Source organism: Barbus barbus, assembly GCF_936440315.1.
Source record: "Barbus barbus genome assembly, chromosome: 5".
Taxonomy (NCBI): Eukaryota; Metazoa; Chordata; class Actinopteri; order Cypriniformes; family Cyprinidae; genus Barbus; species Barbus barbus.
Genome location: NC_136733.1, coordinates 12,639,021 through 12,666,118, shown reverse-complemented (window position 1 = coordinate 12,666,118; position 27,098 = coordinate 12,639,021). Strand labels below are relative to the sequence as shown.

At 36.4% G+C, this 27,098-nt stretch overlaps 3 protein-coding genes across 3 annotated transcripts in view; 1 reads left to right on the top strand and 2 right to left on the bottom strand.

Moving 5' to 3' along the window:
- Window positions 1–6,499, bottom strand: part of LOC306870269 (atrial natriuretic peptide receptor 2-like) — a 62,965-nt gene extending 56,466 nt beyond the window's left edge. Inside the window, exon 1 of the mRNA XM_079417435.1 lies at window positions 5,551–6,499. Coding sequence (XP_079273561.1) covers window positions 5,551–6,238 — 688 coding nt within the window. The 5' untranslated portion in view covers window positions 6,239–6,499. The remainder of the gene's footprint in view (window positions 1–5,550) is intronic.
- A 2,299-nt stretch (window positions 6,500–8,798) lies between these two features.
- LOC306870268 (anaphase-promoting complex subunit 2-like) lies at window positions 8,799–23,117 on the bottom strand. The gene is made up of 14 exons (XM_079417434.1): window positions 22,869–23,117; window positions 22,422–22,671; window positions 20,793–21,117; window positions 19,648–19,780; window positions 18,575–18,776; window positions 18,362–18,481; window positions 18,167–18,284; window positions 17,890–18,068; window positions 17,401–17,542; window positions 13,947–14,022; window positions 13,597–13,800; window positions 12,992–13,124; window positions 10,838–11,079; window positions 8,799–10,724 (listed from the first exon to the last, which is right to left on the bottom strand). The coding sequence occupies exons 1-14, from the start codon at window positions 22,932–22,934 to the stop codon at window positions 10,512–10,514; spliced, it is 2,403 nt and encodes an 800-aa protein (XP_079273560.1). The 5' UTR covers window positions 22,935–23,117; the 3' UTR covers window positions 8,799–10,511.
- A 393-nt stretch (window positions 23,118–23,510) lies between these two features.
- LOC306869407 (microtubule nucleation factor SSNA1-like) lies at window positions 23,511–27,041 on the top strand. Its single transcript, XM_079416175.1, has 3 exons — window positions 23,511–23,765; window positions 25,399–25,598; window positions 26,919–27,041. The coding sequence occupies exons 1-3, from the start codon at window positions 23,714–23,716 to the stop codon at window positions 27,012–27,014; spliced, it is 348 nt and encodes a 115-aa protein (XP_079272301.1). The 5' UTR covers window positions 23,511–23,713; the 3' UTR covers window positions 27,015–27,041.
- Window positions 27,042–27,098: the final 57 nt, after the last annotated feature.

Genomic DNA, 27,098 nt, shown 5'->3' with positions numbered 1-27,098 from the left:
TTGCTTCTCACATGTCAGTTGTTCAGTCACTATGCTCTAAATCTTCTTACAGGGGAGATGAGAGAACAAAAGAAAGTTGTTGCAGATAGGCGCATTGCCGCGCTCAAGCAACAGGTTGTGGACTTACAGGATCGCAATAGGCGCAGCAATCTGCGTCTGGTTGGATTGCCTGAAGGTTCCAAAAAGGATGCCCCTTTGGGCTTTTTGAAAAGATCGCTACCGACGTGGCTCCCGTCTCTGGCAGGCAAAGAGATTAAAGTGAAGCGAGCGCATCGCGTGTACACAAGGCTCTCCTCAGATTGCGCTAAACCACGGGTTTTCATCTTGAAACTGCTGCGGTACACAGACAGGGAGCTGCCAGACTTAATGCCCCGGTGAAAACTTCCGACGGAGCAACGCTGTCTTTCTTTCCAGATTTTTCTCCGGTCAACGCAAAAAGAAGAAATGCATTTGCGCCAATTAGGAAGGAAATGAGAGAAGCTGGCATCCAGAATTTTCTTCTTTATCCTGCAACGCTGAAGGTCATTCTCAATCAAGGTGAACCTAAAATGCTACACTCCCCAGAAGAAGCAAGAGTTTTTCTCAGATCCCATTCATCCACCAACTCTCAGTGAACTTCAGCTGGACATTTGCTGTTTAATCGGAGAAGAGATGCTCTAAATGGTTGGGTGACTGTGTCTTTCACTGTTCACTTTAATGTTCACTTCTTAATTCATAGTTACTAGAAGCTTTCATTGTGCATACAGTATTTTTTTTACTGATTATGATGTTATTTTATTTATGTTTCTAGTTGTACCCCCCCCCCCCCCTATTTTATTTATATATATATTTATTTATTTATTTATTTTTATTTATTTATTTTTTAAATAGACATACTACCTAGTCACTATGTGACTATGGGGCCAATGTTGGTGCTACAGTAATGTGCAGGTTTTTGTTGACGCCACGGACCATATTAAGGAGTGCTTGCAGATCAAGGTTTGTTCTTGGTTTGATCTGCCATAGTTCAAAGGGAATGTATTTATATATATTTTTTATAGTGATGGGAAGGGTGGGGGGTGGTTTAATGGCAGACTCAACTGGTTTTATTTTCAAACTTGTATTTTGTTTTCTCATTTTTTTTGGGAGTGCCCCTCTCTCTCATCTTTTTGGTCTCAGCTCTCACAGGACCTGTTATATTTGTTGGGTACTGAGATATGTTTGACTCCGCGCCATTTTTTATGAATGACTTTTGGGACTTCACCTTGTCCGTCCAACAAAGGCATTTACTGTTAGCTGCTCTCACAGCAGCAAAAAATTGCTAGCCAACCGTTGGAGTCCTCCTCACACAATGGACGGACGAACCTGGACTGTGTGTTTGTTGGACATTGTCTAGATGGAACTCTCAACTTCTCATGTGCATGGATCTAGTGTGGAAACTATAAGTTTGTGTCATTCAGCATTTGATGTTGTGTCATCTTTTCTGGAATCCATGTGAAAATTATTTTACTGTGGGTTGGGGTGGGTTCTGAATTTGGACAGTTGTTTTTTGTTTGTTACTGCCGTTTCAGGAAGAAAATTTAATAAAAAGTTGTTAACAAAAAAAAAAGAAGGAGAAAGGGTTTGTGATGACACTTCACAGCCTAAGGCAGATCATTATCTCATCAATGCATGGAATGTGAGATCACAAACTGAACAAGCCCAAACAACAACAACAACCAAAAACATGAATTAATCTGACCTCAGGGTTATAGCAACTAAACTCATTGAGGAATAAGGGGAGAGAGACATTTTGATGTCTCTGGATGTAAACCACTGTTATTTTGAGATGCCTTTGCAATTTATTTCACAGGACTATTTACAATACACTTTAATATGTGTCCCCTTATGGCCCATTCCCTTTATAACAATATGCTTAAGCTTGCTTTTATACCACCAGTCTGACTTTTTATAACTTTCTATACTTTTTTTATTTTTGAGATTGTTGAGAGATGGGGTAGAGGGGGGCAGAGTAGGATTAGGACATGAAATAAGTCAGGTTTCAGACTGTATGGGCACATTAGCCGGTGTTTTATCTGTCACAAATACATCGACTGCATGCCCTGACACAGCTTGTATTATTAAAATAAAAAAAGGTTATTTCATATTGGATTCATTACCTTAGCATTACTGAAGTTAAATCCAGAGCAAAAGGTCATGGCGCTGTCTTGCAATATGTTAATAAATGCATCTTACCAGTGAGTACAAGACATGGCTAATCAGGATCTGCGAGCAGCCAAACAAGCTAACAGTAAAACGCCAACTGCAAGCAATTAGCCATAAAAGTGTTCTAAATTTTCACACACTATAACAGGGTAGTTAAATGTCAATCTAGGTATGTTGAACTGCTCCCAAAGACTACTAAACGATAAGGTAAATATTATCAGATAAAAGTCATGTGCTGATGATATCGCTTATTTTGGTGACGTACTTACTTTAGTAAACATAGGCTACAGCACTAATAAACCAAACATGACAGACTGAGGTTATTATGATCAGAGCAGTAATCTGGGGGCAGTCTAGTAAGAGTATAAAACTGTACATCGCTGTAATACAACCTTCTTTAATTGTTTTATCTATTGATGTTGAGGGATCATATTCTAAGTATTCTTTATCGACCACTGCCAAAGACATGGCTGTAAATGACAATTACGTTTTTGTTAAAAGCTGTAAGATGCATGGGGCTTTCCTTTGCCTTGAATGTTCAAAGGAGACACTGGAAGACATGGATTTGTGTTGCCATGGCAGTGTGGATTCAGCTACGAATGTCATTGATCTGACTTATTTAGACTAAGGACTGAATACTCCCAAACTCAAATAAATACTACACTTTTGACGAAGACACTTAGCATAGAACATGAAAACATTCTTCTTATGATTGGATTTGTAACATTATAATGACTAAAACGTAAGACTTGAGTCTTTTATGTTGTGCAAACCTTTTTCGTAAACTATGAGGAATTCCAAATCATGAATCATTCAGACATTTTAAAACAACTAAGCTACAAGTTCATGAGTAGTCTGAGGTTGCGTTTAGGTCAGTGCATTCAGGCTGTGTGCAGAAAGCATTTCCCACATCTGATATTTCATGGAAAACGACTTAACTGGCAAATACAATGCAATCAGTAATTCTTTTTTACAAAAAATCATATTTTTAAAATCACCCGAAATACAAAATGGGAAACAGTGACACATCTAACCAGTAAATGTGGTCTGATACTGAATGGACTGCATCTTGCCTGCTAGCTGCAGCTGTTTTCAGCTTCTAACCAGACAAAATCTTCTATTGATTTTATGTGTCACTGAAATCAAAAGAGCTGCACTGCGGAGATAATAAACTTATCAATATGAAATATTTTGTGCTTATGTCAGTGTCTGGGTTGTATCCTAAATGTCCGCAGTTCAACAAGTTTTATTTGACAAATATTTGTCATAACAGAAACTAGGCACATGCAACACTGGTGCCCCATCCAAACCTTTCCAGTTTCCAAACGCCCCATTTAACTTACCTTACCTAAGTGAAAATATCTGAGCAACTTTCAGCTGACAAAACATCATTATTTGGTACAGCTCTACAATCACAGAAACACTGCATATCAATTCAAAATTGTCCTGATGCTGGGAACAAAAACTTTAGTTGCATCTGATATCCAGGAGGGGTGAATAATTTGTTTGTTTTTTGCAATGCCTAAATTAAGTTTATAAGACCAAGGCAACTTTACGTGTATTTATTTTTTTATATTTTTGTGTATATATTTAGCAAGAGATATGAAAAAACAATAGTGAAAGATATATATATAAAAGTCTAAATGTGAAAATCTGTTTATTTGTTGCAACACTCCTTTATTACCGAGTGCTTCTTCTTCTGAGCACTTCCATCTAAAAATTTTGTTGTCTAGTTGTATTATTCAACTGTGATATTATAGAGTAACAGCATTTTGCATATAAACAAAATCTAAGAAATCTGGACTTAATGCGTCATATCCTTTAGTATCGTTACACAATCAGTGTTGACGCACTACAAAGTGACCAGCTGTGTGCTTTCTTATTTACTATTAATTATTTTTTAGAAATTAATAAAAGTGCATTAATATATTGTAATGTCAGAGACTTAAATAAAAATAAGACCCTAATATCCAGACAGAGTGTAGACACAAAGATCTCAGTGACATACATAATGTACTCTCCTCATTCTATGCATTATTGCAGTTCTGCCACAATAATTATGTTTGACAGCTCAAAGGGTTATGAAAATGTCAAGCACTGTAACAAAGCAAGTAATCAAGCCAAAAAATAATGAATTTCAAGAGTTCTGTGCATCACCTTAAGTTCAACAGAGAACCCTCTACTTATTAAGAATCATTTAATTCTAATTTTGTCTCAATTAACACAAAAAAAGAACATTGGGATTTTGGTTTCTGGGGTCTTTGAAACACCAGTTCATGTGTGGTTTTGAAAGGAATTTAAAAATAAAAAAAGTTCTTAATTTATTCTATTGTTTAAGAAATACTTTTTCTTTTTCTTTTTCTTTTTTTTCTGAAAAGATACAGTATCTTTTGAATTCTGCCTACATATTTCAATAATTTTCAGTTAAAGAAATTTTAAGAACTGTAAAAAGAAGTGTTTGCTGTACACAAGGTGTCCAAAGATGTTGACTACATTGCTTTATTAACAGTGAATAGGGTGCATGCCCTCCTGTTTTGGTGGTGCTGTAAATAACTCACACAGGGCACCACAGGGCCAAAAATACAGCCCGGGGGAACACAGGTGGGGTCAGTCCTACACCAAAGATATCAATGCCTCATTGTTGTCTTCAGATTTTAGATATATTGGATCAAGAATATCAATGTGGTTGCCGTGGATGGATGCTTTAAGCAATAACACAAACACGCTTTATTGATTAAAGAAGGTAAAGCATGTGCATGTGGGCGGAAGGGGTAACAGTGACCGAAACAGATAGTAATACTGTGGTATTTTGATGTACGGTATTTTACAAGTTAATACCCATATGGTGCTATTTCTTTTAAGTATCATGTGATGTACTAATGTACAAAAGGATACAGTAAGAATAAAATGCATAAAATAGAAATAAACGGAATCTAAATGCGTATTTTTATCTTTATAACAAAAAGTTTAGAGATAATTTTATGAATAAAGCCTTATTGTAGAATTATGAATTTTACACATATACCGTATAAAATATAGCCTACTGCCATGTAACATAAAAAGGTTTATGTTATCGTTTAATGTGGTAACTTCTAAATGAACCTAACATGAAAGTAATTTCTTGACTGTCAGTTTGGGTAAAAATAAAGTTAAACCGACACATTATGCATATGTAGGCTATATATGTGTATATGTATATATTGTGTTTCTGACATTTTTGTGGGGTACAGTATAAATCAGATGGAAATGTTTCCTGTATTTTTGACTTGGCCATTGCCATTGATTGGAGTGGAGTAAAAAAGAACTGAAACATTGTGGCTGAAACATAGGCTAATCGAATCTTTGTCGAACTGAATCTAAACTTACTTCTCCCGTTGTCCTTTATAAATTTGATGATGTCTGTCTGCGGATCTTGGTAAGGGAAAGCCTCCACGGTGATGTTTTCCTCTCGCAGAAGTATGTAAATGCCCTCGGAGAGGAAGTAATGAGGTCGGTCGTCTTGTTTGAGGTCGTGGAAGATCATCAGCGCGCGACTGCTCCAGTTAAAATACGCGTGCAAAGAACTGACAAAGTCTCCGAGTTTCATGGCAGTCGGGCCCGTCCTGAAGATAGTTTTAAACTCGTCCGACTTATCAAAGCCATAAGCTGGTCCTCCTGCGGTTATCAGGGGGAGCTTCCAGTGGGACGCGAACCGTCCGACGGACGCGACCGAGAACGTGCAGCCGGGTCCGATGAACGCGTCTGGTTTGTTGTAAAGTTTTGTGTCCACAGCGATAATCTGCGCCTCGATTTCGGAGCAAGAACCAGAGGAATCCTCTGTGCTGTAGTTCAGGAGATTGATGGTGTATCCCCTTAAAAGTCCGCTCTTCTGGATTTGCTCTTGCGCCATCCGGATCGCGGGGAGGACGCGCGGCGATGCCCACGAATACTTCAAATTGTCAGGCAGCATCACCGCTACGGTAATATTCCCTTTTTCTGTTCTGCATCCCTGTACGAGTACGTATATAAGTAGCGCAATGAAAAAACTACTTCCCATCTTAAGTCCCGATCCCATCTTAAGTTGACAAACAAATCAAGTGTAAGCGCGCCAGGTAATAGGATGTATTCTTCTCAAATCAAAGTTCAATGAGAAACATCCTCTGTCAAATCAAGAGTACGATCCATTCGTGGCGCCTTGTAGTCCAACTATATTGCTTGGCAGAGACTCCTGGTGCTTTATGTGATGGACTCCTCGGTGAGAGTCAGCGCGCGTGTGCTCGCGTGTAAAGAGCCAGATGAGCGCACCTTCACCGCGCGCGGCCCTCGCGCTGCCCCTACGCGTCATGACAGCTACTAACCGATCCTCTAGTTAACGGCTCCCTCTGTCTGCAGGTCAAATATATTCTCCTTCAGGGAGTTAGGGTGAATTTCAATATTGAAAATATTCATGTTCAGCATCAATTTCAGGGCTTTATCACTGTATGACAGTTTAAAAGGCAGCGATTCTAAATTTCCCAGCTGTATTGCATAGGCTACTTATGTACTTTTTCACATTTGGCTCCCAAATTCTGGAATGGCCTTCCTGATAATGCTTGGGGTTCAGACACACTCTCTCTGTTTAAATCTAGATTAAAGACACATCTTTTTAGCCCAGCATTCACATAATGTAGCCTATCCCATAACCTTGTACATTTGATCAGATGTAGCCTAACTGAAGTACATTAACATTCTTTTGCTTGGGTTGAACACATAATTTTTTGCTTAGTTGGAGTCTCTATTACCTTCTCTGCTTCTGCCATGGGATGCCAATCCTGAGATGACCTTAGATGACCCAACAACTGAGAAGAGATGATGCCAACCCCCAGAAGACCTCAGATGATGCTAACCCTCAGACAACATACAAAACTACCAAATTTTCCCATAAGTTTGATTGCAACATACAATCATTGCTGTTAATAGTGTTCACCGTCTGTTTGATAACATGACATTAACTAACTGCTTGATTTTTACTGTACATTTCTGCCATATGGACTTAAATTGAGACAGTCACCACTGATACTATAACTAAATATAATGTAGAAACTTTCATTTTCTGTAAAGCTGCTTTGCAACGATTCGCGTCGTGAAAAGCACTAAATAAATTTGAATGGAATTGAACTGAATTTGATCACCCAATTAGCCTAAACAAACTTTTTTTTGACTCATCAATAAGCCAAGGAGGAAATGATTAAAGCATTTTTAACAATTAAAACGCTTAAACTTTAATGGAGGTGGGTTGGGGTGATGACATAGCTATTCAGTTGGACAAGTAAATTTGAATATCACAATAAATTCATGCAGAAACTGTAAACTTTAACTGTATTACTATATCCTACAGAACATAGCTAATGGTTCATTTAGATTTAATTGTATAACCTAAAATTAATGTTTTCAGAATATTATGGGGATAAAAAGCTGTTTGATGGGTAATTGTTGTAGATTTCTGAATTATTTTTAAAAGATAAATATATTAAAATTATATTAAAGTCTGAGACACAAAATGTTGAAACAAAATATGCTACATTACAACCTGCCTTCGCTTATATTGTATTTAATTATATGTATATTGCATTTTACAGTACATTTTGTATGTGGCACGTTACTTATACACTGCAGTTGTTGGGAGCACGTTGGCACCCTTACATTTGTGCATATGTTAATGTGACTTTTTTTTCTTTAATCAAATGGTGACGGTGGTGAGGAAGTAACAATTTGCAACAAAAAGAGATCAAATCCCTCTTGAACAATAAACAGTGGAATTGCCATTTTATAAGCTGCCAAGAGAGGTCAGACAAGTTCATTTGTAACTAGGGAAGACCTTTACCATACACACACACAATCTCAGAAATAATGAACTACACCTTAAAAAATCACTAGTCCGAAGTCAACAGTCATGGAGAAATTAGACACTTCACATCATTTTCATGTCTTTTAAAGAATTAAAACAGCACCTCTGTGATCCAGAATCAACAAAAACTCCACTGATCTAGAAAAAGAGATGGAAACTGCAGCATCTTTGCCATGAATCCACTTTCATCCAAGGCCAACCCAGATGCATAACCTGGTGTCAAGAGCACAATCTTGGACATTAAGCAGTGGAAAAAGCAGTGTGGTCTGATGAGTCAGCTCTCATCCAGCTTCATACATTGGGAGAAAGTCAGAAGAGGCCTTCGGTTCACATGCTGGTCATCCACTGCTGCTTCAAGAATCACCAGATTAATATATTTGAACCTTTAGGGCAACTTTTGGAGCACAGAGTGCAAAAAAGATCTCCGCCTTTTTTTCGCAAAGACATCAGGGTCCATTTAAAGCAGTGGTTCTCAGCTGGATTTACACTGAACATCAAGTGGTGGCCCAATCCAATAACAAACATTCATGCTATGCTACTCAAATGCTGCTGTCATTAAAGCAAAAAAGGAACAACCCAAATTATACAGGATATATAATCAAAATAGAAGTATTTTCTAACGATGTAAGTCTTTACTATAACTTTCTATAAATTTAACACATCCTTGCTGAATAAAAGTAGTCATTTCTTTTTTTTCTTTTTTTTAAAGGAAATAAAATATAATACATGAATAAATGCTGTTCTTTTTACCTTTTTATTCATCAAAGAATCCTGAAAAAAAAGTGTCACAGGTTCCAAAAAATATTAAGCAATACAACTGTTTTCAACACTTATAATAAAAATGCATATTAGAATGATTTAGAATTATAATAGCTGATGAAAATCGTATCACAGAAAAAAAAAAAAAAAAATTTCAATAATAGTTCAAAATATTCGATTTTTTCTTAATAAAAACATTAAAATTCTTACTGTTTTTGTGAATGTCTCATACTAAATTGTTTCAGAAATGAGAACTAAATCGAACATAAAACAAAGACAACCTAAGCAAACACAAAATACTGTTTTAAATGACCATATTAACTATTGATGCAAAAGCTATCTAATACCAGCTGGGCCTGTGTGAAAATATATTTGCTCCTGTAGTTACAAATTCCATTCTGTTCAGATGGACTAGACACAATCAGGTCTGATTACTGACAACCTTGTTTAATTAAATCAGTATTTAAACAGAACTTTTTCAACAGCATGAGGTTGGTTTAAATGTCTTATCTAGTAACACACTATGCCAAAGGTGAAAGAAATTTCAGAAATTATGAGGTAGAAGCTGATTGTAATACATTCTGGGAAGGGTTCTCAAGCGCAGCTGGATTATGCAGCAGGACAATAATCCAAAGCAGAGGAGTAAGTCCTATGAATGACTCCAAAAAAGCAAAAGTAAAGTTTTGGAGTAGCCTAGTCAAAGTCATGACTTGAACCTAATTGAAACACTGTGGCTAGACCTTAAATTCATGCTTGAAAACCCTCCAATGTTTCTGAACTATAGCAGTTATGCAAAGAAGAGTTGGCCAAAATTCCAACACAACACGATGAAAGACTTATCTTCAGTTATTGCTGCTACAGGGGGCACAACCATATTTTAAGTTTAAGGGGCAAATAGTTTTTCACATGGGTGATAAGTGTTGGCTGACTTTTTTACCTTTTTTTAAAAAAAAAAATCAGTAATAAAAGCTGTTTACATTTCTATTAGTTTGCCATTTAGCAGACGCTTTTACCCGAAGCGACTTACAAATGAGGACAATAGAAGCAATCAAAACCAACAAAAGAGCAACAACATCCAAGGCTATAACAAGTCTCGGTTAGCCTAACGCAGTACACATAGCAAGTTTTTTTTTTTAAAGAAAACGAGTAGATATAGAAAAGTATAGAAAAAAGAAACCTAGGGTTTTTTGTTGTTGTGTTTTTTTCAAGAAACGAGTAGATAGAATAGAAAAAAGAACGCTAGTGTTAGTTTTTCAAGAAAAGCTAGCAGTTAGAGAATAAATATGCAATTGATAGAAGGTCAAGTGTGCGTGTTCTTTTAAATAAAAAGAAGACAGATAGATAAAATAGAATTTGAATAGAGAGTAGAGTTAGAGGGTCAAATAAAGAGGTTTAAAATGTTTACTCTTGCCTTTGTTTTATTTTGCATTTCATCTGAAAATCTAAAACTATTTCTTATGAAATACACACAAAAAGAAAAAAAGAATCTGGATGGTGGCAAAAACATTTTCACATCACTATATTTTGCATACCAAAAAGACTGCAAGATGTGATTATAAAATTTGTCATTTTATTATTTTGCACAATGAACCAACCAGGATAATTTTGTGTTTTGGGACAAAAGTTATGAGATTATTGTACTAATAAAATAGATTATTGTACTTGATTATTGTTTTTCTGATCTCCAGTCAATGGTTTCTGACTACTGAGTGGTCTTGGGCAGCCTGTAGACACCAGTGGACACAATAAGCTGGTGGGCCCTGACTTTCTTCTGCAGGAAAGCTTGCAGCTCATTCACATCCATCTCAGTGACCCCAGATCCGGCAGCCACAAACATTCGCAGCATGGAGTGGATCCTCTCCAAAGTCATGCTCTCCAGGTTAGTCAGCATGGCCTGAATGTAAGCCCAGAACAGCTGAGAAATAAGGGAAAACTATTTAGAATTGTTTTAGCATTACATGGCAAATAAAGGTCCTGAGCAGTGTAACATTATTGCGTTATGACAAGAGTTGTAAGTGTAAAAATCACCTGTAGTTTCTCTTCTCTCTGCTCAGACTGTGTTGCGGTGTTGGAGTCTCCCTCCTCATCACTGTCTATGAGCATGACACTTCTGTCTGATCTCTCTCTGCAGGAGCTTGTCTCCTGCACAGTATATCGACCTCCGGCTTCCTCCCGCAGCACGCCCTGCTGCTGCCACAGCGCCAACTTCCTGCGCACCATCTCTTGTGGCACACCTAGGACACTACTCAGCTCTTCCAATGTCCATGTGCCTAATGAAGGAAAACAAATAGTAATAGGACTTCAAGCCAACAAATAATCAAGATTGTGGCATTCATTCGCACACTAGGTAGTGCACATTCAGTGTTGGGCTAATTACTCAAAGAATGTAATGTATTACTCCTTACTAGTTACTCCTTTCAAAAGTAATATTTTTATTTTTATTCTTACTTTCTGGCAACAGTAATGACTTAGTTACACTACTAGTTACATTACGTTTTCTTCACACCCCACAGAAGTTGTAACTGTGTATCTTCCACATAATATTATTCTAGAATGTTACTAATAACATATTTCTACCTCATCATTTGACCAAAATCCACATTGGATCACAGTCAGAAGTTATTACAAACACTCAATAGTGATTGATAGTGACATTCAAGTAGAAGTGTTATATTCATCTCATTGTCATGTAGCTTGAAGCTAATTGTAATTTCTCCATTACCCATATACAAATATTTCATTATGCATTTTATCAAATCACATAAGTTTGTAAGAAACTGTTTAATTTTTCAAAAATATTTTTAATTATAGTATAGTTCCACATGCTGATCAGAGGGACGTGGGTGGGATGTATTGCCAGAGTAAAGTAAAGCCACAACTTACACAACAGTGTTCAGATCATCTTTTTTTCCTGACAAAATCAATATAATGCAATATTTATATCTGCTGAATGTAAACTTTTCCATATTCCAAGCTTGCCTGCTACACTGGGGACGCCAAATGTATGTGCGAGTCATGAAAATTATGAAAATAAATCAAGGAATTATTTGATTGTTGGATTTTAAATCAGCAGGGTTGAGGCATCAAAAGTAAGTACCTAAGCTGTTTTATGGATGGTAACTGTAATATAATTACTGAAACCTTATTAGTAATTAGTTACACTACTAGTTATTGCAAAAAGTAATATTATTACAGTAACTAAGTTACTAGTAATTAGTTACTGCCCAACACTGGTGCACGTGCTCATAATGCATAAGACTGCTGCAGGTATATTTTTATCATTCAAAACCTGGAAACCAGTACAGGGAAATAAGGTCTGTGGTTAACACAATATCAAAGTATTTTCATGTTTTATTGTACTACATAAAATACACCAGTAATAACGTTATTAATAAGTGCAACTAAATGGAACACTAGAGGCTGTCAAGGACATTACGCGATATCACGCCAAACAAGAAATATAGTCTACCCAGTTGTCCGCTTTCACACACTTTTTGTGTTTCTAATCAAAGTTTTGCTAACTTTTTTACCTCAAGCTTTCAGGCCAAATGTTTCTGAAACATGGTCAGAAGCATAGTGATGGTGACATTGAACCTGATTGTATTTAGGCTTCAAATCTTAAGTTATGCTCATTTGTGAAGATTATCAAAATGAACAAAATGTGAAAGAATCATCATCAACTTTTGTTGGTCACAGAGCTATTTTTCAAATGGAAAAACACTATTAGGTTTTCTTTTGAGGGAACCAGGCGTTGGCCTATTTTGGTTTGAGTCCGGTCTGTATCTGATCCCATTCCCATTGATTTCTCCCAAATAGTTCCATGTTGCATAAAGTATTAAAATCCTAGCAAAGTCCCAAATGCATCATAAGTCAGAGTGTATTGACTGTATTGTTGTTCACGCAAAATGAAAATTCTGTCATATTTTCAAAAGATTTCAGTGAATAATGACTTTCATTCTGCTCTTCATAAAAAAACTACTGTATGATAATACAAAGCTGAGAATATTATACACAACCTTTATAGTACTTTTTTTTGTCATTTTGGGAGTTGATTTTCACTTTATGTGGAAAATAGCAGGCATTTAGGTAAATAACTTTCTTTGTGTTCCACAGATGAAGGTTATACAGATTTGGAACAACCTAAGGGTGAAAAAAATATTTTGGTGAATTAATTTGTCACACCTTTGTCCTGGAAGTGTAAAATGATGGCAGCATGGATGGGAGTCACTGTGAGGTTTGCGATGGTTCTGTCCTCCAGCTCCACATCCAGCGTAACAGAACCCAGATGAGGCTTCCACCTCAGAGTCCTCATGGCCTGCAAAAGAAAAAGAAATAGAAAAGCATTTTGGTAACACTTTAGTATAGGGCATATACTATTTAGTATATAGCATATTAGCATGCCTATTATTAACATATTGGCTGTTTATTAGTACTTATAAAGAGCATATTCTGCATGACCATATTCTCCATCCCTAATCCTACCCAATACCTAAACTTAAAAACTACCTTACTAACTATTAAGAAGAAGCAAATTAGGAGTTTATTGAGGCAAAAGTCATAATTAATGGTTTGTTAGTAGTGAGAATTGGAGTTTAAAATAAAGTGCGACCAGCATTTTCAACAGAACATTGGAATAAAGAAAAATCATCAATGGCATGATTTGGAAATCATGAAGAACTGAAGATTCTAAACAAACTCTTGTCACTGCATTGGGTGAACACTTGATGCTCAACATAGTATCTGGGTCTTACCACAAAACCAGTTGAGAACCAATGGACTGGGAGTACCTTGAGTTTTTCAAAGCGGTGTGTGTAGTCCTCCATGGCTTTAGAGATGACCGCAGGCAGTTCCATCTTCTCCTCCTTCAGCTGAGGCCAGAACTCAGATGAGATGATCATGGAAGACAGCGGTAATGTAGACTGCTCCTCTACAGGAAGGCGACTCTCTTCCTCACGAATATTAGCGTTGATCCGCCGAGAGTCTGCTACATCCTGCAGAGAAAAGACACGTTCAATAGTATAAATAGCTCACGTAATGGAAGTAAATGCATTTGAGGTCACATATCATGATAACAGGATGACGGATAACTAAGAGAAGTAAATATGTGGACTAGAGCTTAGAAAAGCACGAAGCATACCTTTAACATCACCTCACAGTAATGCATGTGGGACTCGCCAAACCTCAGTTTTAGCAGCTCTACGTTGCGAATCTCTCTATAAAAGCAAATACAGAGGGAATTAAATTATGCAAGTACTGTACATATTACAACCCGAATTCCGGAAATGTTGGGACATTTTTTAAATTTGAATAAAATGAAAACTAAAAGACTTTAATCACATGAGCCAATATTTTATTCACAATAGAACATAAATGTATAACTGAGAAATTTTACACTTATCCACTAAATGAGCTCATTTCAAATTTGATGCCTGCTACAGGTCTCAGAAAAGTTGACACGGGGCAACAAAGGGCTGAAAAAGCAAGAAATTTAGAAAAGATTCAGCTGGGAGAACATCTAGCAACTAATTAAGTTAATTGACATCAGGTCTGTAACATGATTAGCTATAAAAGGGATGTCTTAGAGAGGCAGAGTCTCTCAGAAGTATACATGGGCAGAGGCTCTACAATCTGTGAAAGTGTGTAAAAATATTGTGGAATACGTTAAAAACAACGTTCCTCAACGTCAAATTCCAAAGGCTCTGAAAATCTCATCATCTACAGTTCATAACATCATCAAGAGATTCAGAGAAACTGGAGAAATCTCTTGTGTGTAAGGGACAACGCCGAACACCTTTGTTGGATGCCTGTGGTCTTCGGGCACTGCATCACTCATCAGCATGATTCTATCATTGACATTACTAAATGGGCCCAGGAATACTTCCAGAAACTACTGTCTGTAAACACAATCTTTACAGATGCCAACTAAAGCGCTATACAGGCGACGTCTATTTCAGTGTATTTCAGCAGGACAATGTAAAACCACATACTGCAGCTATTACAACAGCATGGCTTCATAGTAGAAGAGTCCGGGTGCTGAATTGGCCTGCCTGCAGTCCAGATCTTTCACCAATAGAAAACATTTGGTGCAACATTAAACGAAAAATGCGTCAAAGATGACCACAAACTCTTCAGTAGCTGGAAACCTACAGTCATGGCCAAAAATATCAGCACCCTTGGTAAATATGACCAAAGAAGGCTGTGAAAATTAATCTGCATTGTTAATCCTTTTGATCTTTTATTAAAAAAAATTCACTAAAATCTAACCTTTCATTGAATAATAAGAATTTTAAATGGGGGGAAATATCATTATGAAATAAATGTTTTTCTCTAATACACATTGGCCACAATTAATGGCACCCTTTTATTCAATACTTTTTTAAACCACCATTTGCCAGTTTAACAGCTCTAAATTTTCTCCTATAATGCCTGATGAGGTTAGAGAACACCTGATAAGAGAGCAGAGTCCATTCCTTCATCCAGAATCACTCCAGACCCTTTAGATTCCCAGCTCCGTGTTGGTGCTTCTCTTCAGTTCACACCACTCATTTTCTACAGGGTTCAGGTCAGAGGACTGGAATGGCCATAGCAGAAGCTTGGTTTTGTGCTCAGTGACCCATTTTTGTGGGGTTTTTTTTTTTTTTTAGGTTTGTGTTTTTCGATTATTGTACAGTTGGAAAATCCAAACATGGCCCATTATAAGATTTCTAACAGATTCAGTCACTTATTAATGTTTTATCTGTTGGTATTTGATAGAATCCATGATGCCATGTGTCTAAACAAGATGTCCAGGACCTCCAGCAGAAATATAGACCCACAACATCAAAATTACAGCAGTACATTTCATTGTACAGATGGGGTAGTTTTTATCCCTGTGTTGACCAAACCCATCTTGAGTGTTTGCTGCTAAAAAGCTATTTTTTTAGTTTCATCTGACCATAGAAGCCAGTCCCATTTGAAGTTCCAGTCATGTCTGATAACTGAATATGATGGAATTTGTTTTTGGATGAGCTAGGAGAATTTTTCTGATGTAGGTGCTGTTTGACAATTTTTTTTTTTAAGGTTTTCTGACCCGAGACTCAACTATTTTCTGCAATTCTCCAGCTGTGGTCCTTGGAGAGTCTTTAGCCACTCAAACTCTCCTCTTCACCGTGCATTAGGACGATATAGACACACGTCCTCTTCCAGGCAGTTTCGAAACATTTTCTGTTGATTGGACATTCTTAATTATTGCCCTGATGGTGGAAATGGGAATTTTCACTGCTCTAGCTCTTTTCTTAAAGCCACTTCACTAATTTGTGAAGCTCAATTATCTTTTGCTGCACATCAGAATTATATTCTTTGTTTTTTTTCTCATTGTGATGGATGAGTAAGGGAATTTGGGCTTTGTTTTCCCTCCTATTTATATTTCTGTGAAACAGGAAGCCATGGCTGGATAATTTCATGTTCATAATCACCCTGGAGTGCTCAAAATTGTGAATATGAATGGGAATATACTTCAGAGATATTCTACTCATAAGAATTTCTAGGGGTGCCAATAATTGAGTCCAACGTGTATTTGAGAAAAACATTTATTTCATAATGATATTTCCCCCCATTTTAAATTCTTATTATCCAATTAAAGGTTAGATTTTTGTGCATTTTTTAAATAAAGATCAAAAGGATTAACAATGCAGATTAGTTTTCACAGCCTTCTTTGATAATATTTACCAAGGGTGCCGATATTTTTGGCCATGACTGTATATCAGGCAAGAATGGGACTAAATTCTAACACCAAAACTCCAGAAATCAAAGCAGGCATCAATAGCAGGCATCAAATTTGAAATGAGCTCATTTTGTGCATAAAATTCTCCGTTTAAACATTTGTTATGTTCTCTATGTTCTGTTGTGAATAAAATATTGGCTCATGTGATTTGAAAGTTTTCATTTTATTAAAATTAAAAAAAAAAAAAAATCCCAAAATGTTCGGAATTCGGGTTGGAAAACAAACAGCACTTCTCATTCTCTTTTGCTTTAAAATGTCTTTGATCTTTTGTTATAGATCATTAGAACATGAAATTATCAATTAAATTTCAAACATTCCTTAATATTTTTTAAAAAGCAGTGTAAAGAAAGAGAGCTTTTTTTGAAGAATTGAAGAAAAAAGACTGGTCTTTACTCAATGATTTCAAAATATTATTTATATATATTTATTTGAAAACATCCCATTTCATTATTTTACTTTTATTTGTATTCATACTAATTATTTATTGTATTTTTCCTATTTGTAGACTGTTTGTAATGTTGTGAATTCTCAATAAAATTTGATCACAATCAATGTAAAGCAAAGTAAAGAGGCTCGTACTGAAGGACGGAGCAGTGCAAACTATTTTGGACTGCAATAACAAACCAGCAGTCAATGAGCAAGGATTTATATTATTTCAATCATAACAAAGGGTGTTCTCACATGTCTTAAAGCTACAGCAGTAAAAACGATTTGAGAGGATGATATGACTGCTTTAAACCAAACCAAAGTTAATAAGATGATTTAAGAGCATTAAGTGAAGGATTATAGAGGGAAAAGTGTATATGTTCATGTGTGCAAGGTGGGTTACCTGGCTGTGTTGTAGTTAAGCTGATGCAGAAGTCGGTCAGCCAGTACAGTCTTGTACTCATTAATGAAGATCTCTTTACTCCCATAAATGCTGACCAGCAGACTGATGATGTCAGAAGAGCGCCGTTTAGAGCCAGTTTTATCTACAGAGATAAAGACAGTGAGAGAGAGCTGAAATGTTGATTACCTGTTAGAACCCAAATTTCTGTGACTGCAGACTGCATTGACTTGTATGTATTCTGTATTGACTATATGCTACACACATGCGAAAGGCTGGTAAATTTGACAGAAATATTCCACCAGAAATATCTTAAACTAGCCATGAAACTGCATTTAGCATTATTTACTTTTTAGAATTTATTTACTTTAATATTAATTATATTTTATAAATACTTTTATTCAGCAAATAATCCTGAATAAATGTGTCACAAATTCCTCAAAAAATAAATAAATAAATAAAATAAAAAAACAGCTGCCAGCTAACTCTAACCTGTGAGAGCATCAGTGGGATCTGGGGTCCAGTCCTCTGGATCACTCCCCTCATCTTCACTATCCTGTGTCTCCAAGGTAACAGGGTCAGCTCGAGAGAGCTCATTGGCTAGATCAGTACAACCCTCTGCGTCACCCGTCAGACTGCCCACTATTTGACGCACAGTGTCCTCACGCGTTCTGCAATTTCAAACATTACAAAAAAGGATTAAATACTTCAGTAATGGAACTGGTTTACAATCAAGCACAACTATCTTGAGACAGGCAACCCCAGTGACCTGAGATATCTGCGAATGGGTTGGCAGGCCACTTGCAAGATCACCATAGAGGGGTCGAGCTCTCTTAGAGCTTTGATGGCAGAGATGTAAACCGTGATAATGTCAGATGTATGGACTCCTGAAGTGAGAAAAGAAAACATGATGAAAGTCAAAACATTTTCACACGAGTATTTAGCAATGTCCTGAATCAATGACCTGGATGCAGCAGTCGTGTTTCAAAGGCTGATTTGAGGGAGGCAAGAAGCTGCTGTCTCTGATTGGTCCTTTCCAGACAGAACTTAAGATCCTCAATGGCAGGAATAGACTCTGGAAAATCTGCACCAATTAAGCAGAAATAAACAATTTCCCATGAAACAACCAAGATGAGATTACATGTAGTATGCTATATAAATTGAGTTTTGTTCTCACCTCGTATGATGCTGAAGAGCTCCTCGATCCTCATGTTTACGTAGATACGACAGAAGAACTGGTGCATGTGACAGTGCCAGCGCTGGAGAAGAGCATTGGCTGGCTGACCCCTTGTGCCATCTGTAGGTGTGCCATTACTGCCTACCTCTTCCACCTTACTGGCAAACACCCTGCTCAGCCATCCCAAAACCTTCCCCAACCACTGGAAACAGTGATTTTTTAGTGTTATTTAGATGTGCGTCCATCAATGAGACTAAACACAATTTCTTAATTAACATTATTTTAAACAGACACTTGAATATAAAATTGTAAAAACAAAAAACAAATCCACCATATGCTTGAAGCTAATTTGCTTAAAATCTTGCTTATGCTCACAAATGAAAACAAACCACTATGAACATTTAATAAATTTGTTACGATTTTGGCAGGTTTTTATTTCACAATCCTGTTTTGTAGGCACATATTATGTACTTACAAAAGTTAAGACGTAATATCTTAATATCTATGTAATAACCCCGATCCTAAACTCAATTTAAATTAGTTACCTTGTATTCTTCATTCCTTTTTTAAGTAAGCTTTATATGAGCATAGTTTACAATTAAGTGCAGCTATGATTCTTACGATTGACTGTTTCTTAACCAATCAACCATTTTAAATAGAGAATGTCTCACTAATTTGTGTAGTGGAATAAAGAAATTAAATATTCTTATCTTCTTACATCTGGACAACCCCTACCCCATATTTGTGGGGTCTATTGAATACGACTGCTGCTCATACTTTGGGTTCAGGGTCTGCTGAACATCCCCAAACCCTAATAAAAAACCTGTAGTGTTTTTACACATGTATAACTTTTCAAAAGATCAAAAGTTAATGTAATGATATAAATTATCATTATTTAAACCTGCCACACATCAGAATTTGCACACACTTCTAGTCAAGTTGGCCGAGGTTTTGTGGTGACAAATCAACCTCATTTCAAATCTACATGGATCCTTGTGCTTAATTCTAAGCATCAACATTCGAGATCATATAAAATTAAACGTCTTCTGTGTAGCTGGATGAAAGGTGCGTACATCATTGAAGTCTGTGAGAAAAGAGCTCTCGTATTCTCCTCTGCAGCGTTGCTCCATCCTCTGCTCTATCAGCTGGTGCAGGATGCTGGTCACGGCCTCTGAGCTCACACGCTCCAACAGCTGTAGTGTGGAGCTAAAATGAACAAAGACAAGACATTTATGAAGACATTGTATATACTAGCAATCCACCTCTCCAACAAAGTCACAATGGGATATATGAAAGGCAACAACACTGCTTATGCTATTAAGTATATATCACATAATATGCAAATATTCTGCATGAGTGGAATAATGAAAAAATGCAAACAGCTCAACTTGACCTTCTGTAATTAGTGTGATGAATGAACTAGAACTAATATCACCCATTATCAGCATCTCTTAACTCATTTGATCAGACTGTCATAACACATCATAACATTTTCACAAAAAAAGAAAAGAAAACCTGGATTAAAAGTAGGGTTGTACAATATGTATTTTTACAATAATACAGTAATTGTTGTTTTAATAACGTGCAAGCTAACATTATTGAGAATATCACTTGTTTTACAAAAAAACAAACTAAGAAAAAACAAATAAAAACACACCTATGCAGTGTACACTTCTCCTGCGTGATGTATTTGATATTCTTCTAATTCCACAAAGCTGTGGATGTCTATGAATGTTAGCACACACATTCATGTTTTATGCTATTTAGTTTATAAGAATTAGTTTATAAGAACTTTTTGAGTCCATTTCATTAGATATAATATTGTAAATACATCTATAAATAAAATCCATAGCACTACTGTCTGTTGTGATACTGATTAAGATGTGAAACTAAAACATTTTGCACTAAGCACATTGCTTCTCCTGTTGTTGGAATCAGAACATCTCTTTTAACGTGTAAAATATAACATACTGTATAAAACACTACTTGGAATACTGCATGCTATTACAATCTGTTTTGGAAAGCTTGTTAGTAGTAAACAGTATGTACTGTATAATATGCTGCATGCTAGTTTTCCATTCCAAACATTGCCACAATTTAACTTATACAGACAAACAGAACTCTTACACCACAGCCGCATTATGTAAGTAATGACTAAACAACAAAGGAAAGGGCAGGATCTGTAGTATTATCAGAATGGTACTTCTCTTCAACTCACAGTATGTGGCTGAGCTCTTGAAGCTGCTCTAGAGCTTCCTGACACCAACACAGGTGAGGGAGGACGGCACAGCCTGGGCACAAACCGCCTTCATCATGTTCCGCTGTGCCCTCCTCAGCCTCCACAGCTTCCCCTGCCTGACTCATGTGCACGGAGAATGTGCGACTGTAAAACTCCAACACACGCTCTTGCAGCACAGGTGGAGGGGAGAACAGAAGAATGGCCCGAATGACAGAGAAAGCTCTCTCTGTCAGACCACGGGCCCCTGGACCAGACAGACCCCCATGGCTCTCATCCTGCCATGAGCCCAGTCTCTCAAGACCATCTTGAAAAATAAAAGAGGGAAAATAAGATTTACACAGTAGACTCAAGAAACACTGGACAGGATGAATCTCAAAAAGGTCACAATTCCCCCTAAAATCAAAAATAAAAATGATAAATAATACATTAAGACATCAGAACTTTTTAGATTTCACATTATGGAAATTTAAAATTCAAGGAAAAAATATCTCAATGTCTAGAAAGAAAACAATGAGTTGTTTAAATAAACCTTAAAAGTTTGAAAATACAACTTACTACAGAACTCATTTTTCACATTTTTTATTCATTTTACAAAAACAATAGCTCAAAACTTGAATAGCTCTGCTCACAAATACTACAATATGGAAATAACCTTTACTGAACCCTCTGATCACAATGCAAAAAAGTGATGTTTTTCCTCAGTGTTTTTGTCGTTTTCTAGTTGAAATGTCTAAAGATTCATAAATCAAGATACATTTACTTGTTTTCAATTGATCAAGTTTATAATATGAAGTTTTCATACCCCACTGACAGATACTTATTTGTTCTAGTTTTAAGCATAAACTCACTTACTATTGTTCTGTTTCTCAGCATTCATATCTTTATTTTGTAAATGTATAAGGCTGTTTAGATATTTGTTCTGGAAAACAAGAGGAAACACTTTTTTGTGTGTGTGTGTGTGTGTGTGTGTGTGTGTGGTGAATGAAACATTTAATGCCACGACTTTATGAATTTAAGACTTTCAGCTCTAATTTAAGACCTTTTAAGGCCTTAATTTGTGGAAGAGTGTATTAAACATTTTGAGACAATTTTAAGACCTGCAGGGCCAACTAGAGGGTCGACAGGATGACTTATTATTACAGGATGAATATTATTAATTTGCATTGATATTACAATGCATTAATATATTAAAACAATCTTAATTTAAAAAAAGCACAGAATCAGGACACGTAAACTGAAATCATATTTATTTTTCCCCTCAATAACTAATGTTTTTTATTGAAAAATGTACAATTCTTTAAACCTGAACTGAATTGTGGCTAATTTGCCTATATTAACACTCCCAGTTGACATCAATAATACGTATTACTAGAGAGAGAGAGATACATCTTGATTATTGTGTATCAACCAGCAACACAAAGTACACTGACTTAATGTAGTTTAGTGTAGTTTGTATAGTTTTTCTAATAAAATGCAACTGTTCAACTGCAACAATAAGAAAACACTATACCTGTCTAAGATCTGTTTTTCAAATACACATAGGCTGTTAATATGCTAATAAACATTAAAAAAAAAAAAACAGTAGCCACCAAGTAGGGTGTGACATACCGAGGAAAGGTTGGAGCTCTTGGAGAAGGTTTCGGAAGGCTTCTAGTAAAGCCTTTGCCCTGTCCCTCTCCTGTGACTCCCCCTCTGGCTGCTTGAGCCCCGTCCAGAACTCTGGAGCAACAGAAGCAGACAAACGCACCTGCAGAGTCTCCAGTAGCCAGCCTTCCACATACTGCCCCAGTCCATGTACAGCCAGCAGGGCCAAGGCTTCAGAAAGAACAGTCGAAGCATTTGGTGGCACAGGAGACACCTAGAAAGTTACCGTTGGGTTTCAACTTTTGGCACTCAGAGGTACTTCATCAAATCTAAAACCATGTCCAAGTACCAAGGCAATTGCTTGTTAATGTAGCAACCACCAGAAGCTGAATTTAGCTTAAATTTGGATCGGAAGTGATTTCAGCATTCGTTTTTACCGCCTAGTTACACTGTATTATATCTAACACTCACCAGTGCAGATGTCACTGTGTCCCAGGCTGCTGAAAGTCCCTGCGGCATTGACTGCGCCTCGTCCATTCCTCTCTCAGGCTGTAAACAATAGACATATATCCTGGGATACACGAATAATGGTCTGTGCTGTTACCATACGTGGATTTTCATTTTACTCCATGACTGTTTAGTCCAAAATCATATGATCAAAGCCATTTAAGACCCGTCTCACAAATTATAGCTCTCTTAGTCAAACGCCTGTCGCGCAATGATGACGACACGCCGACGTTGATCGTAATAATAATAAAAGTAGTAGTCAAAAAAAAAGTAGTAGTCTTGTGTCATTGAACAAATAAAGCATTAAAAAATATATTTAAAAAATAAAAGTGGTAGTAGTAACGACAACAACAATAATAATAAATAATCACACCTACAGGTGGTGCGCAGGTATTTGGCACTATCAGAGATGAATACATAAATGTATCTGATGGTATTTTTTTTGTTGTTGTTTAGCTTTTTAATAATGAAAACTGTTTTTTATACAACTTTATCCTAAATTCTAAAATAAAAGTCTAACGGAAACCGACGTGGTAATGCTTCTTGAACGTTCCCATGGAAACAGGAGGGAGACTTGACTTAACCGCTTCTGGGTTTTTGGAATGTTTTCTTTAAAGTTACTCCCCTCGCAGATGTGTTCCATTTAACGCGCGGTAAAGTTCGCGGCTTGCTAATTCAAGCAACAATCTGACTCAGAAGGTACAACCAGCACACAGACTTCAATGCTAAGTTGCATGAAACGCTCTTAGTGATTAAACTAGTGCAGGAGGGCCTCTTCTTGTAGTTAGCGAGCTAGCCTGCTAATCAGAATGACCCAGCAAGGAGCTGCGCTGCAAACCTACAACAATGAGCTTGTCAAGTGTAAGTAGCCATCGACCAAGATGTATGATTTTGCTTTCGGGGGAACACAACGTTAGATTTTCTTTTTGATATTATTTTATTCTAGTTGTTTGTACTTGTCATAGGTAGATGAAACTTGTGCAGCTCATTTGTAGTCATTATACGAGCTTAGTAGTGATTAGAAGACTAGTGTGGCACCTGCCATCCTGTGCCTTTCTTCTTTTCCCGAAAGAAAAGCTTTTATAACTAACTGAGGGCAAAGAAGACGTGTGTTTTTGTGAGACACATAAAAATGGTGTCCTTTAAAGCTTCAGTGGTTTAAAAAAGGTATTTGGACACGTGTATGTCGGTATCATTACATTAAATAAGTCAGTCAGAGCTGAGGTCAGTTCTCTTTTCAAAGTTAACACAGGTTCCCAGCAGAGTAACCACAGTTCATCACAAATACTAGGAACATGATTCACCAACATTTGACAAGCAGAAAGTGTAACAAAACATTTTCTATATTCATTTTGAACAGTACATCTGTTCTAGTTTAATGATTTAAAAAAACTTTGTATTTCATATTGAAGAGAAGTCTCTTATGCTTATTCAAGGGTTTTTATTTGTGCTTATGACGGATGCATTGATTTGATCACAAATACATAAAAAGAACCTGTAATATTGTGAAATATTATCATTTAAAATAACTGTGTTCTTTCTTATTTAATATACTTTAAAATATTATTTATTCCTGTGATGGCAAAGCTGAACTTTTAACTTTTCATCCATTACATTCATTTTTTTAATTAATTTAACATATACTTGCTGAATAAAAGTATTAATTTATTTTCATTTTTTTTTACTAAAAACTGCTGACCCCAAACTTTTGAACAACAGTGTATATTGTTACAAAATATTTCTATTTTAAATAAGTACTTTTTAACTTTTTATTCATCAAAGAATCCTGAAAAAGGTTTCACAGATTCCAAAAAATATGAAGTGTTTCCAGCGTTGATAAAAAATCAGCATAATAGAATGATTTCTAAAGGATCCTGTAACACTTGAGACCAGCGTATTGGCTTCTGAAAATTCAGCTTTGCCTCCACAGGAATAGATTATATTTTAATATTAAAAACAAAATAAAAAACTGTTGTTTTAAACTGTAATAATATTTTACAATATTCCAATTTTTACTGTACTTTTAATAAAATAAAGCATAGAGAAGCATAAGAGAGTTTAAAATTAAAAAAAAAAAACATTAAAAACCTTACTGATCACAAACTTTTTTTAAAAGCAGTGTATATATACACACACAAACTGTAGGGTCTAGAGCTGCAAGTTGGGGAAACACACTGAACCGATGGCCAGTCCATCAAAACATTTTTTGTTTCACAATTATTGAACATGGTGTGATGCATTATAATTCACATAGAGTGACCTGACAGCTTGAATCAGTGGTTGATAAAGTCCTGCACATTATTGCTTCAATTAGTAGGAGGAACTGCTGAGCAAGCCCTCATCTGCAGTTTATACACACTCCCTTTCAACTACCACAACATGAATGTAAAGAAATGCAAGGAAAACACTGAGACATATTTTCGGCATGTGCCTGAAGCTGCCTTTTAATGTCTTCTTAAATAATGGCCCCTTTCATTCTCCTTGTCTTTCTCAGGCATAGAGGAACTGTGCTCCAAAAGAGAAGAGTTAAACCGGCTGATCCAGCAGGAGGAAGCAGAGAAAAGTCGTCTGCAGCATGATATCCGTGTGCTGACAGAGAAGCTGAGTCGTGTGAACGAGAGCCTGGCACGCCGCCTCGCTGCCCGTGCTGACTTTGACCGCACCATCGCGGAGACAGAGGCTGCATACATGAAGGTAAGGAAGGACACAGTCAACTTGTTTTTAATATTTCATTTTCTCTTCATTGGGAGGGATCAGAAAAACCAACAACTAGCTTTAATAATGTTGCACAGGTGAGAACGTAAAGTGCCCCTATTATGGATTTTTGAAAATGACCTTTCATGCAGTGTGTAAAACAGCTCTAAGTGAATGAAAACATCCTGCAAAGTTTTAAATCTGAAAGTGCACCATGTATAAACTTATTGTCTCTCAAAAGAAAGAGTCGACTCTGAATCATTGAAACGAGTTGTTTTTAAAACAAATCCCAAGCCGCATATTGGCCGCCCACGTCTTTTCGCATTGGTCTGAATGAAAATGCAAATTCATTCTTTGCCACTAGGGTAAAAATAGCGGTTTCCCCGGTAACGCTGTACACAAAGCAGCACTGTGCTCACAAGCGCTGCTTTATCAGGCATTACAGGCGAGATGAAATGGAAATGAGAACAAACGGACCATGCAGATTAGCGTCACGCAAAGGAGGGGTTTGGAAAAATAAATCGCTGAGTGAATCGTTTGGGAGTCGTTGAGCAAGTAAGGTAAAAAATTTAAGACAATGAAAGTGTTTTTTGAACTTGCATGCATGTCAACCTGTTGTTGGGGATTCCCAAAACCAAAATATGAACCTTTCATTACCAATAATAGGGGCACTTTAACAGTGAGAGGATTTGAAAATTAATATATTTTTTTTTTAAATTCTAAACTAAATATCTTAAATGAAACTTGTACAAACTTTTTAAAATTAATTAATTTAGGTACTTCAAATTAATACAATACTAAAATTGGCTAAGCATGATTATTAGCTGATTATGGCCATGTACACACTTCAGCTAAATTCGCTTGTCATTTCACCTTTTAATGCTTAATCCTGTTCTGTACACACGCAGTTCAGCCATTTACGCAAACAACAACCGCATTCTACAACCGACCTGACTCCAAAAAAAGCAAGCAGTGTCAACCGCATTTGCAGAAATTCTATTCAGTGTGTACAGAACCAAACTGAACATCTTTAATTCATTAATATAATAAAATTACATATGTATATCCCAAACTTCTATTATATTCAAACTTTAATATAGTCAATTCTACATCTTAAAAAGCTCTAGCCTCTTTAGTGTGTTTTTAAATAATGTTGCCAGTGTTTGGACAACCGCAGAAAATAGTTACATAAATCAGTTTTTATTATTATTATTATACTTTTCTTGCATTTGCCAAACTGATGAACTTCAGTCTCAGTGCATTTTCTTAATCTGTGTGGTGTTCTAGTTTGACTAAACCTCTCCTCTCTATCTCTCTCAGATTCTTGAAAGCTCTCAGACACTTTTGAGTGTTTTAAAGAAGGAAACAGGGAATCTGACCAAAGCCACTGAACCAAGAAGCAGCAAAGATCATTGAATAATGCTGAATGTTTCTATTTGTGTATGTGTGTATATATATATATATATATATATATATATATATATATCTCACTTCTTCTTT